This window comes from Lathyrus oleraceus, chromosome 5, assembly GCF_024323335.1.
Source record: "Lathyrus oleraceus cultivar Zhongwan6 chromosome 5, CAAS_Psat_ZW6_1.0, whole genome shotgun sequence".
NCBI lineage: Eukaryota > Viridiplantae > Streptophyta > Magnoliopsida > Fabales > Fabaceae > Lathyrus > Lathyrus oleraceus.
The window spans coordinates 67284732-67297084 of NC_066583.1; the positions used below are offsets into that span (position 1 = coordinate 67284732).

The 12353-nt window shown below is 37.4% G+C and overlaps 1 protein-coding gene across 1 annotated transcript; it reads left to right on the top strand.

The window, feature by feature from the left end:
* Window positions 1–1687: 1687 nt before the first annotated feature.
* Window positions 1688–11845, top strand: LOC127085098 (NAC domain-containing protein 92). Its single transcript, XM_051025684.1, has 4 exons — window positions 1688–1709; window positions 10745–10918; window positions 10997–11268; window positions 11366–11845. The coding sequence occupies exons 2-4, from the start codon at window positions 10747–10749 to the stop codon at window positions 11843–11845; spliced, it is 924 nt and encodes a 307-aa protein (XP_050881641.1). The 5' UTR covers window positions 1688–1709; window positions 10745–10746.
* Window positions 11846–12353: the final 508 nt, after the last annotated feature.

Below are 12353 nucleotides of genomic sequence, written 5' to 3' on the forward strand. Positions count from 1 at the left end.
GGAGGTTGCTATTCCCCTAGCAGAGTCTCTGTGAGTATTTCCCCAGTGAAGTCAGCAGGTATCTGTGAGGGTTTTCCCGAAGTGGAGTCAGGATTGATATCCTCAGCAAGTCAAGACTGTTGTATCCCCACAGAGTGTTGGTGGTGCTCATCCCCAGCAGTTTCCCGAGCGGATTGGATGCAAAGGAGGTTCTTCCCCAACAAGGGTTACCTTTTCCCAGTAGCAGTTCTATTCCCCAGCAGGGTGGAATCGGAGTATTGACGAGTTCCTCAGCAGAGTGTCTCGTGCTCTTCAGAAGAGTCCCTGAGAGGGATACTTTTTATGCATTCATCATGTAAATAAGCATAGCACATTGCATAGAAAAATAATAATCGCGTAGCATTTCCATAATTATGGAGCATTACGCAGAAAAAGATCATGCATCATTGTTGCAAGCATAGAGCTAGTCTCAAGCCGTGGTTACCGTTTGAGAAGTGGTTGTGTCAGACAGTGAAAGTGGTTCTCCGAGGAGTTTAGCCGCATGATTTGATCAGAGATGTACCCCAGTAGTGCGATACTGGAGGAAGCTTTTCCGTCGGGCCGAGATGGGAATGAAGATTGGAGAATGTTACGCGATCAGCGCGATTCAAGCCGTGGTTACCGCTTGGGATTTGGTTTTGCCGGACAGTGAAGACGATACTCCGAGGAGTTCAGCATTGTGAGTAGCAGTATTTCCCAGTCATCAGTAAGTGTCTGGTCGAGCTTTCTTTGGTGTCAGTAAACATCATCATTCGATGTCCAGTAAACGTCGAGTTATTTCCCAGTCATTGTTTAATGTCTGGTCGGTCATTGTTTGATGTCTTGTCAACATCATTGTTTGATGTCCTGTCAACATCATTGTTTGATGTCCTGTCAACATCATTGTTTGATGCCTGTAAACATCATTGTTTGATGTCCTGTCAACATCATTGTTTGATGTCCTGTCAACATCCTTGTTTGATGTCCTGTCAACATCCTTGTTTGATGTCCTGTCAACATCATTGTTCGATGTCCTGTCAACATCCTTGTTCGATGTCCTGTCAACATCATTGTTTGATGTCCTGTCAACATCCTTGTTTGATGTCCTGTCAACATCATTGTTTGATGTCCTGTCAACATCCCTGTTTGATGTCCTGTCAACATCATTGTTCGATGTCCTGTCAACATCATTGTTCGATGTCCTGTAAACATCATTGTTCGATGTCCTGTCAACATCATTGTTCGATGTCCAGTAAACGTCGAGTTTTCTCCCAGTCATCAGTCAGTGTCTGGTTGAAAATGTTACTCTGAGGAGTGTGGTACCATGACGTCAGATCAGCAGTGTTCCCCAGTAGTGCGATATTGGAGGAAATGTTTCCGTCGGACAGAGATGGGAATGATATCAGAAGACGTTACGCGATCAGCGCGATCCCGGGGTTCAAATGGAGAAAAGAGATGCTGAGGCATTTTCTGGGGTTCAAATGGAGAAAAGGAAATGTGGATACATTTTCTGGAGAACGGGGTTCATTCTGGCGATCGAGAGTTATCGTCAGGCGACTGGGGTTCAAACTGGAGATCGGGGTTCATTATGTTGGCAAAAAGGAGTGCTGAGGCATTTTCTAGGGTTCAAATGCAGAGGTCCGAGGATCGTTTGCGCAGAGAAAATTTCGGGGTTCAAGAAAATAAGAAAAAGAAGCAGAGAAACGTTCGGGGTTCAAGAAAATGAAAAAGAGATAAGAAAATTTCGGGGTCCAAGAAAAGCAGAGAAAAAAAGGGAGAGGATGATAATCCCGAGTGGATGTGTGGTGTTCAGACCATGGTTATCCCTGTGTTACCATTTATTTTGGTATCCAGGTCGACGTTTTTTGAAACTGTTTCTTCGCCGATGCTGACAGGCGTTGTTAATTATTATCCCATCAGAGTGCAAATTGTTCGTCTGTTTCTTGGTATTCAATCACTCTTCATCCTGATCATCCGAAAGCCGAGGCTATTTCGTATCGACAGGTTCACAGTGGATTGAATAGGGGCAACTGTAACACCTCAAAATTTGCCCTCCTCTCTTGGGACTAGCGTTAACATATTTGCATACATTTTAGGTCATTAGGCATTGCATATTGCATATCATGTGGTTACATTGTGCAAGCTATCCTCCCAAGTCTTGATCAGAAGATGAGGAAGTCTAAGTGCAAGCCTAGGGTTTCATTGACTGATCATTGGCCATCTGAGGATTGGGCTGTGAATTAGGGTTTTGGGATTCTCCAAGGATATTGGTCTTCATCTTGATTGAAGTGATACATCATCATCATCATGGTTGGATGTCATCAGAAGATTGAAGAAGATACCTTGAGATTAGGGTTTTGACCACTGGTCAACCCTAATCAGTTGTATTGGGCCAATCAGGGCTGGATCAGGAGATGAGGTCTGTGATGGTTATGTGGGGTTCATTTTGTGATTATATTGTGCTAATTGAGGCTAGGGTTTCACCCTTGAGCCATTTCAGTTGAAGATTGGGGCTCAAATTGATCTGTGCATTGACAAATTCATCTATCAGATGAAAAGTCAACTGTGGTCAACTGTACATGATCTGATGGATGTGGAGGTGGAAATGAGTTGGATACACTTCATTCATGTGGGAACAAGTGTTGTTTGACATCTCAAAGCCTAAGAATGAAGAAAATCAAGTCAGGACAAAAACTGCCAAAAATAGAAAGTGACTTGTAATTGAAGTTTCCAAAAATGGAAAGTTTTGGACCTCAAAGCCACGTGTCAAAGGAAGCTTCAAATGAAAATTTGTTCAACATGAAAGTTGTAGATCTTGTTCTCACCTTTCCAAAAAGTCCAAGAACTTGAAAATCCAATGTATGGTTTGGGAGTTATGGCTCAGTGAATTTCAAAAATGACCCGTAATCAGGAGGCCATAATTTCCACATACTTTGTCCAAATTGCAAGTTCTTTATATGCACAAACTCCATTTGACATGTACTTTGAGGGTGCATCATTGGATTTGTTCAAAAATGGCCAAGGCAAAAAGTCACTTTTCAACTGGACAGCTGAATTGGACCAGGGGCAAAATGGTCCAAATGTCAAAATAATTGGAATTTTTGAATGGGACTTTTTCCAACACCTCAGAAATGGCATTTTAAGTTTGTTTGAATAATCACTTTGTGGCCAGAGCATTTGGTTTGGAATGTGGTTTGGAAAGTGAAATGGTGAAAATTGGACAATTACCACACACATGTGAATTTGAGAAATACACCACCAATGGGAATGGGACAAGTTTCTATGGTTCATATATGACATTTGGAGTTTGCATGAGCTGTCAAAACAGCTGGCAATGAGCTGTACATGGAAATTACAAATTTGCCCTTGTTTACAAAATGACAATTTCACTTAACATGCTAATGTGGTTAATTAAGATGATTAGTGATGGATTAAGCTACCATATATATTCTAAAACACTTCATAATCATAACAGACTCTCACAATTACCAAAGCTGGATCCAAAAACCTCTCATTCTCTCAAAATTCCATCAAGAACACAAAAGCTTCAATCTCATCAAACTTCATCAAATCTGAACCAAATCACGAAATTCCTTTTGCATTCAACTCACATCATCTTCTCCTCCATCTGTTTGTGATCAAGAACCTCAAAAGCTTGGCCAATCGCAACTGTCATGCTTGAACTCAACAATGGAGTTTTCACCATTTTTGCATTTGGATCGTGTTTAAGCCAATTTAACTTCTTCAATCATCTCTTTGGACGTTAGGCTGCATCTGTTTTCATGATTCGAAGCTTGAAGCTCGCGGATTACTTGTTGCCGTCGAATTAAGGTGCGAATTCGAGTTTCATTATTTCTTGAATTGAGATATGGTTTTTGTAGTTTATTCATTGCTGAGCATGCTGCAATTCGTAGTTTTCGATTTGGTTGATTGTAGAATGAGATATAGCGATTTTTAGTTTTGAATGCGAAACTTTAAACGATCGATCCTGTTTATACAGTTAGATTTAGGTTGATTAGGTTACATATTCGGATTCTACGTTAGGAGACCTTTCCAACGGTTATTAATTTGTGAGATTCGGTTGAGAAATGAGCAAAGTCGAAGCTGCCGGTGATGAACGTATTGATACCGCGCGGGGAGGAAGATGAAGTCTGGGACTGTTTCCTGTTTGATTCACGTTTCGTGCGTTTCCCAAATTCAAATGTGTTTACCGGTCCTGGATTATTACGGTTATGCCATTGGAGTTTCATTTAATTATGATATAATTCATAAAAATTCTAAAAAATTCATATCACATTAAAAATGCATAAAAAATAGTAAAAAAATTCAGAAAAATATGGAGTTTTTTTCTATGACTTTGTTGTTGACTTTAGGTTTTTTTGACCTATTGGTCAAAGTTGTGCATGGCAAAAATATTGTTTGACCTAGGCTTGTTTCACATGTATCCATTTTTGCTACATTCTACCAATTTGCTCATGAAATGCTCATAATGTAGAATAAATTCTTGAAACTTTTTGTGATGATTGTTGACTCATTGATGCTCATTTCCATATAAATTTCATGAATTTTTGATACCTGGTCATTGAGCAGCAAATTTTGGAACTTAGGTGTGACAATTTGTGTCACACCTCATTATGTCAACTTGCAGGATTTTTTTGAGTGGTCTATACTTGTTAGAATGAAATGAAATTTTGCATGATGGTTGATTGGTATGTTAAGATGCTGTATGAATTTTTGTGGAATTTTATATTGCATTTTCAATTTGATTGTGATTTTTCATTTCTGTTGGTCAATTGTGCAAGCTTGTTTGACCTAGGTTGGTAGAATGATTGAGAAATGCTCATGTTGTATTGTATGGCCATGAAATTTGATATGCATGAACTAGACACATGTTAGGACCTCCCTGTTTTGGTCTCATCCATTTCTTTTTTGTTTTCAATGAGATATGAATTTTTGAAGTGGATGTATGCATTGATGGTGTGAATTGAAGCATGAAATTGTGTCTGTTTTTGTTGATTTTCATTGACATGGTTCCAGTTGCCCAATTAAGCTCAAATTTGACATGGTAGACCTTGATTGATCCCTGTTTAGGTGTAATTATTTGAGAATTTTTGGATGTGTTTTGACGTGGTTTTGAATGCAATACTTCTGTTTGTGTGTTTGATGCTCCATATGGACCAATAGGGATTGTTTTGTGCATGAATTGAACATGATGGATGATATAAACATGAGACCAATGATGTTTGCTCTTGTTTAATGTTAATTTGAGATTGGTTGATGAATACCTTGCTGTTTAAATTTTTTTCTTGCTTTTGGACCCTAGGCTTGGCCTAGTGGTCTAGTTGCTAATGTTTGCTTGATTTTTCAGGATTAAAAAGCAATGCACATGGATAATGGTCCAAATCCATTTTAATTGATGTTGTGGATGTTTGTACACTAACATAACATTGTTTTGCAGGTGTTGAAGCTTGGGCTTAAGCCTTGAGCTTGCTTTGTGTTGTATAGTTTGACTGGTTAATTGTTTGTTGTTTACAGTTTGTCTGCTTGAGTACTGACTGAGTTTGATTGTTTCCAGGTACTTTAGTTGCTCAGTTCCTTGTGAACTATTGCTTTGCTTTGCTTTGCATAAGCAATTTGCATTGAGGTAACTTCTTAAAACTTCATGTAGTCTGGAGACCCGGCTGTTACCGGGCCGGGCAAATTGTCTGAAGTCCTCCTTAAGAGGCAATGCTTGTGTATGTTTATTTTAAGCCAAGCAGGAAAAGCCCTTCAAGTAAGGCAATTGGTGGAAGGTAGGGGTATGCAGTCTACCCCCCACTATTCAGTTGAGTCTTCTCCTTGCTCCCATTACATGGTTGTAGCATTGAGATCAAGAGCCCAAGATCTGTGCAGTGCACATTGAGTCAGAGTCTCCGAGTATAGAAGGGTTTCCCCATTCTGGACCCATGCTCATTTGTCAGACGCTCTCCCTGGTTAGGGATATGAGCTGTGAGGTCTGATCCTCACTTCATCCTTTCATCTGCTTCACCTTAGCCTCGTAATGGCAAGGTTAAGAGCAAATCAAAACCATGTACAGACGACTCGCTTCGGCGGTCAAACCCCTTTGATTGAGCCTCTTGTTTGGTTATAGCGTGTGCTATGTGAATCTCTGATTGACATGATTGTTTGAGATGCCTGTTCTCATTTGATATGTGATTGTATGCTTGTGTGCTAGCTTCTTTCCTGGTTAGGATAGGCTTGTTTATGCAAGTAGGATAGAAAACCGAACTTAGGTGAACGATGCATGACAACATTAGGCTCGAGTCTCAGCTCCCTAGTTGTGTATCTTTCCCCGGTTTCTGGTTAGCAATTTAGTCCCTTTCAGGGGAACTACATCGCCCTGATCCTCGTGCCAGACGAGGTATGTAGGCAGGTGGTCGTGCGAGACCACTCCGGGCAACCTTTTTCTTTTTTGCGTGCGTTTACTTGTTATCTGACTGTGCTGTTTGGTGTTTCGGGTTCGGATGCCGACGTAAGCCCAGTGATTGGCTGTCGGGCTCCACGTTTGCCCTTTTGAGTGTGTTTTGGGTTCGGATGCCGACGTAAGCCCAGTGATTGGCTGTCGGGCTCCACGTTTGCCCTTTTGAGTGTGTTTTGGTTCGGATGCCGACGTAATTCCATCCAGTGGATGTCGGGCTCCATGTTTACCACCCTTGTTTGTTTATGTTTGTTTTGTGTTGTTTGGCGTGCGTAAGCCGAACTACAGTGGCTCTGATTCTTGTTCCAGACAAGATATGTAGGCATAAGGTGCGACGCCATATCGAGCCCGTTTCTCTTAACCCCACCTGCGTTCCCTGTGTGTGTGTGTGATGTTTAGCAACCTTTTCTTTATTTTAGAACGTGGATCCCTAGGAGTACCTAGGACGTGAAGGGTGCTAATACCTTCCCCTCGCGTAACCGACTCCCGAACCTTTTCTCTCTGGTCGCGAGACCATGTCTTTCCAGGTTTCTCTGAGCGTTTCCTTTCCCTATCTTGGGATAAATAACGCGCAGTGGCGGCTCTGTGTGTTTTATTTTTTAGCTCGCCGGTTGATTTTTCGCAGGATGCGACACATGCTACACAAAACTGCTGCAAACAACTTGTTAGCATACTCTGATGCAGATTGGGGTGGGAACAATGATGATCGCACATCTACCTCAGCTTATATCATTTTCTTCGGAGGCAACCCAATTTCGTGGCTCTCAAGAAAACAAAGAACTGTAGCACGGTCATCTACTGAGGCTGAATATCGTGCAGTTGCTACCGCTACCACTGAGATCATGTGGCTCCAAAACTTACTGCATGAACTAAGAATACCCATACATGATCCTCCACGACTATTGTGTGACAATGTGGGTGCCACATACCTTTGTTCCAATCCTGTACTTCACTCAAGAATGAAACATATATCATTAGATTATCATTTTGTCAGAGAACAGGTTCAAACCAACAAGCTCATCGTAACACATGTGTCTACCAAGGATCAGCTGGCAGATTTACTCACTAAACCACTTCCCACAACCAAGTTCACTGAACTCATGTCCAAGATAAAGGTCGTTGATGGAACCTTCATCTTGAGGGGGCGTAATGGACCAATGAAAGAAATAATTTGAATTGGTCATCAAATAATTAAATGAGAGTTATTGGTTATTATTAGCATTTGATCCTATCAAGTAGTTAACAAACAGTAGCTATAGTTTAGGCATCACTCTAGCTAATTCTATTTAATTATCATCATGTATTATAGCTTTATATACTGATGCAAATCTCTGTAAAATATTATTCTCATATAAGTGAAAAATATACTCTTATACTGAGAAGATTGTCTTCTCTTCCTAGATTATCGCAGACTTTTCGGGGTTATTAAGGCAATTGATTTTGTTTCTAACTTTGGTTGGAATAATGTTTGATTTTAAACTGATTCCTTCTTTGTTTTGCTGGCTGTTAAGGATCCCTCTATGGTTCTTTGGCATATTAGGATCATCTGACTCAATTGTTTAGTCAAAATTAGGAATTTGAGATTCCATATTTCTCATACTTTCAGAGAAGGGAACAATTATGCGGATTTATTAGCTTCCCTAGCTATAAATCCCCCTTTGCCTCTTTCTTGGATTAAGCATCCTAGGGCCATTATCCCGGATATAGTTAAGAATAAACTATGTCTTCCTAATTACAGATTTGTTATTCACTAAGAGGATTTTGGTCTGGTGCCCCCTTTGTTGTATCTTGGCTTTTTCTATATTATTGCTTTGTTTTTTTTTATTAAAAAAATGTTTGTGGTCCTCATATTTCACTTTTAGCCTCTCAAAAAAATTCCTTCAAAGAATGGTCCCTCTTAAAAACTTCCATCCATAATTTTTGACCCCTCATGCTAAAATTGTCGCTAATTCTATCGTTAAGTTATAAAAATCGTCGCTTAATTCTAGGAGAGAGCAAAGTGTGTATGAAAAATTTTAGAATGACCATTCTTTAAAAAAAAAATCAAAAAGATTAAAAATGAAATATGTGATATTTAGAAGGACCACAAACATATTTAACTCTTAAAAAAATATGATACTCCTATTGTTGGATCACCAAGAGCTTTCAGGATTATTACATTGAACTTTAAGCACTTACTTTAAATTAGTTGGACATCACATAATTAAACCAAAACCTTAAGTCATTGAGTCTTCACACTCATAAAATGTTCAACATCCATTTTTCATCCAATATGTGACTCACTTGATATGCCAACACGTATACACCCCATATACGTGGAGATATCTACCAAACGAATAATCGATATTTTTTAGCACATATCCAAGGATATATACCATATATTTTAAAGAATATATAGATATTTATGTCAAAAAATTGTGATTACTTAAATTTTTTTTATCCTTTTTAAAGATGAATAAAAATATTTATACATTTCAATTTTAATTTTAAAATTAAATTATCAACCAAAATAAAATACTATATATTCATTTATTTTTTTCATAGGATTTGTTCCGCTATGGAATCATAAATGATCGGAGAATCGGTGGTTGCGACAGACAACGATGGACGTGAGCCTCAGATGCGACGGAGGAGGGATTGACTTGCAAGGTTGGCACTCAAACGCTCGAGGCAGGGTGTGTGAAGGAAAAGAGTGAATTAAATTTGAATTTGAAATTATGTATCTGAAATTAGTGTGTGTCCTTTATATAATGAAGCGATTATAACAATATGTTATTCTCCGGGCGTGAGATGCAAGGAGTCATTAAATGTATCTTGGCTCTAGATCACCTGCACTTTTCCATATGGTAGTTCCCATGTACTACCAGTAATCTGAACGAATCATGACTTTCTTCGGGTGGTCGGTCGATGATAATTATGGTCGACCCGAAATAATTGTCCCGCAAGACTTTGTCTGCAAGGGTTTGTCATATTTGTCTCGTCCGTCGACAACTCTTCTAGCTTAATTGGAAAACCAAGAGAAGAATTTCATGTTCCTTAGGAATTTGCGCCTTTAATGTGCCATATGATTTAAATGTCTTTTCATAGGTTCCTTTATAATGATATTTGAGAACTAAAACACTTGAGTGTCTCACTAAGGTGATTTGGAGTGTTTGATAAAGTTTATCCTTTTTAACAAGTCATCTTACGATTTTCAAAGAACCAGTTACGCATTCCTTTGAGATGTTCTGTTTGTTTTATTGTCGCTTTCTTTTTCTACAACGTTCTGTTAATTTTTTAGTTTAGAATTCACTCCGGTTGAAAAAACCAACTCAAAGAAAAAAGAACAAACGATCTATCATTCTCTTCGTTACATCGCCCATAAGACTGAGATAAAAATTCAATTTTAACTCAGACGAAAGAAAAAAAGATGGAGTAATTAGCAATTTAATGTGGAAAATCTAAATTGAGGCCACAAAGTTAGAAAATAGAAAAGAATAAAGAATTGAAGGAGAGGACACGGATTTCTGGAAACCGGTCAGGAGGATAAGATACGGTCTTCCTTGAAATGATCCATTTTTCATATTTTGGTGGTTGCTTTCATTTTTTTGACAAAAATGTTTGCAGTTTCTTAGGGAGCCCTATCTATCTTCATGTGTTTTTTTTGTTCTTCTTCCTCATAATATTCCTAATGTTGGCGCATCGTGACTTTTTGGCACACATAAGGTCCATTATTTTAACTTGGCTCTGAAATCTATGGCATCCATTTCTATTGTAATATTTTTTTCTTTTCATATATGTATAACATATTTGTGATTTATAATACTGTTCAGGAGTTAAACTTTTATACATTATATTTTGGAGGCTTTTAAATATATATATATATATATATATATACATATATATATATATATATATATATATATATATATATATATATATATATATATATATATATATATATATATATTTTAAGTCGTGACATCTCACCTATTTATTTTTAAGAGGTGAAATTTACATTCTACCGTTATCAAGTTGTGTGCATGTAGAACTTGAAGGTGAAGACCCACATTTGGTGGAATCTTCAAAAACACACTGCCTCACGTTTTTCTTCTTTCCCTTAATACTTAAATTCCTCATCTAACTTCTTATACAATGCTGATTAGTAGAAACCTCTCTAACTTCATTCATATGCACACTCTATTTTGCAGTATCCCTCAAGTTACTGTGAATCATACATAACTATATACTGTACTCAAAATACATCAAAACCTAAACTAGTAACAATTTGTGTCTCTCAATCCACTCAAGTAATGGAAGAAAGCAGTGGAAAGGAGAAAACCCTACCACCTGGATTTCGATTTCATCCTACAGACGAAGAACTCATCACTTGCTATCTCATAAATAAGATATCAGATTCTAGTTTTACGGGAAGAGCAATCACTGATATAGACCTCAATAAATTCGAACCATGGGACCTTCCAGGTATATATAAATAAATACATATATTTATGATTTTTTTTTGGTTTATTGTAATGAATATAATAATTTGATTAATTATAGGGAAAGCAAAGATGGGAGAAAAAGAATGGTACTTTTTCAGCATGAGAGATCGTAAATACCCAACTGGTGTAAGAACCAATAGAGCAACTAACACTGGATACTGGAAAACCACAGGGAAAGACAGAGAAATTTTCGACAGTGTTACGTCAGAATTGGTTGGTATGAAGAAGACTTTGGTTTTCTACAAAGGTAGAGCTCCTAGAGGAGAGAAAAGCAACTGGGTCATCCATGAATATCGTGTTCACTCTCAATCAACTTTCACAACAAACAAGGTATAATATTAATATCTCTGTGTGTCTGTTGTTGACGTGTCAGTATCAGTGTCAGTGTCGTGTAGTCAGTAACTAATCATGTTAGATGTGCATGCAGGAGGAAGGATGGGTAGTTTGTAGGGTATTCAAGAAGAGTGGAAGTGGAAAAAAGTATCCTAGTAATAATTCAAACCCTACAAAAGCAGGAGTGAATCCTTATAGCATGCACGAGATAGGTACTAATCATATGATGCTGAGAGATTCTTCATCTCCTTATAATTTCCTTTACGGATGGAATCATAACTATAACGGTACTGCTGCACCAACAGTGCAATATTCTCAGTTGAACTATCCTGCAAATATGTTGTCAGCAACAACAGGTGGAGATGGAGGATTCAGCATTTCAGGGCTTAACTTGAATCTTGGAAATGGAGTAACTATGGCTGATCATGTGAATTCAATAAACATGAATATGATGAATGCAGGCAATAATATGAACTGTGTTGGTGCAGATGAGAATATTAATAATGTTATAGGTTATGGTATTGGTATGGAACATTGCACTGATCTCGACACTTACTGGCCTTGTTCCTACTAAATTCATTTTCAGGAGCATACCAACATTTTGTAATCTATTAGACTTAAATAAATAATCTAGATTTCTCTAGTTATCATAAAAAATAATACTTCATCAATATTATTCAGTAAAAAATGTGAGAAAGAGACAAAAGTTAAATTGAGTATGAAACAAAAAATCAATTTCGTTAATGCAAAATCATCTATATTAACTATAAATGGTGAGTCATGTTATATTTAAATGAAATGTAATAATTTAAAAGTAATTTATAAAATATTAATCTATGGGTAAAAGATTTACATTAAACAAGTAAACTAATATTTATTTTAAATTATTTTTTATTCGTCATCTTAACATCTTATTAATTTGTATTGGAAAAATCGCAAATAACATATATAAAAATTCAAAAGAGTTTATCTAAAATGACACACCTCATCTTATAAATTAATTTTGTAGGAATATATTAAAATAAAATATAATTCTATAAATTTAGTTATGAGGACATTTCATATTGAATTATAATCTCGGA

Bases quoted from the DNA above. Each gene is read 5' to 3' on its own strand.
- LOC127085098 (XM_051025684.1), top strand. From the start codon at position 10,747: ATGGAAGAAAGCAGTGGAAAGGAGAAAACCCTACCACCTGGATTTCGA. The intron at 10,919-10,996 runs GTATATATAAAT...GATTAATTATAG, and splicing joins CGAACCATGGGACCTTCCAG to GGAAAGCAAAGATGGGAGAA. The intron at 11,269-11,365 runs GTATAATATTAA...ATGTGCATGCAG, and splicing joins CAACTTTCACAACAAACAAG to GAGGAAGGATGGGTAGTTTG.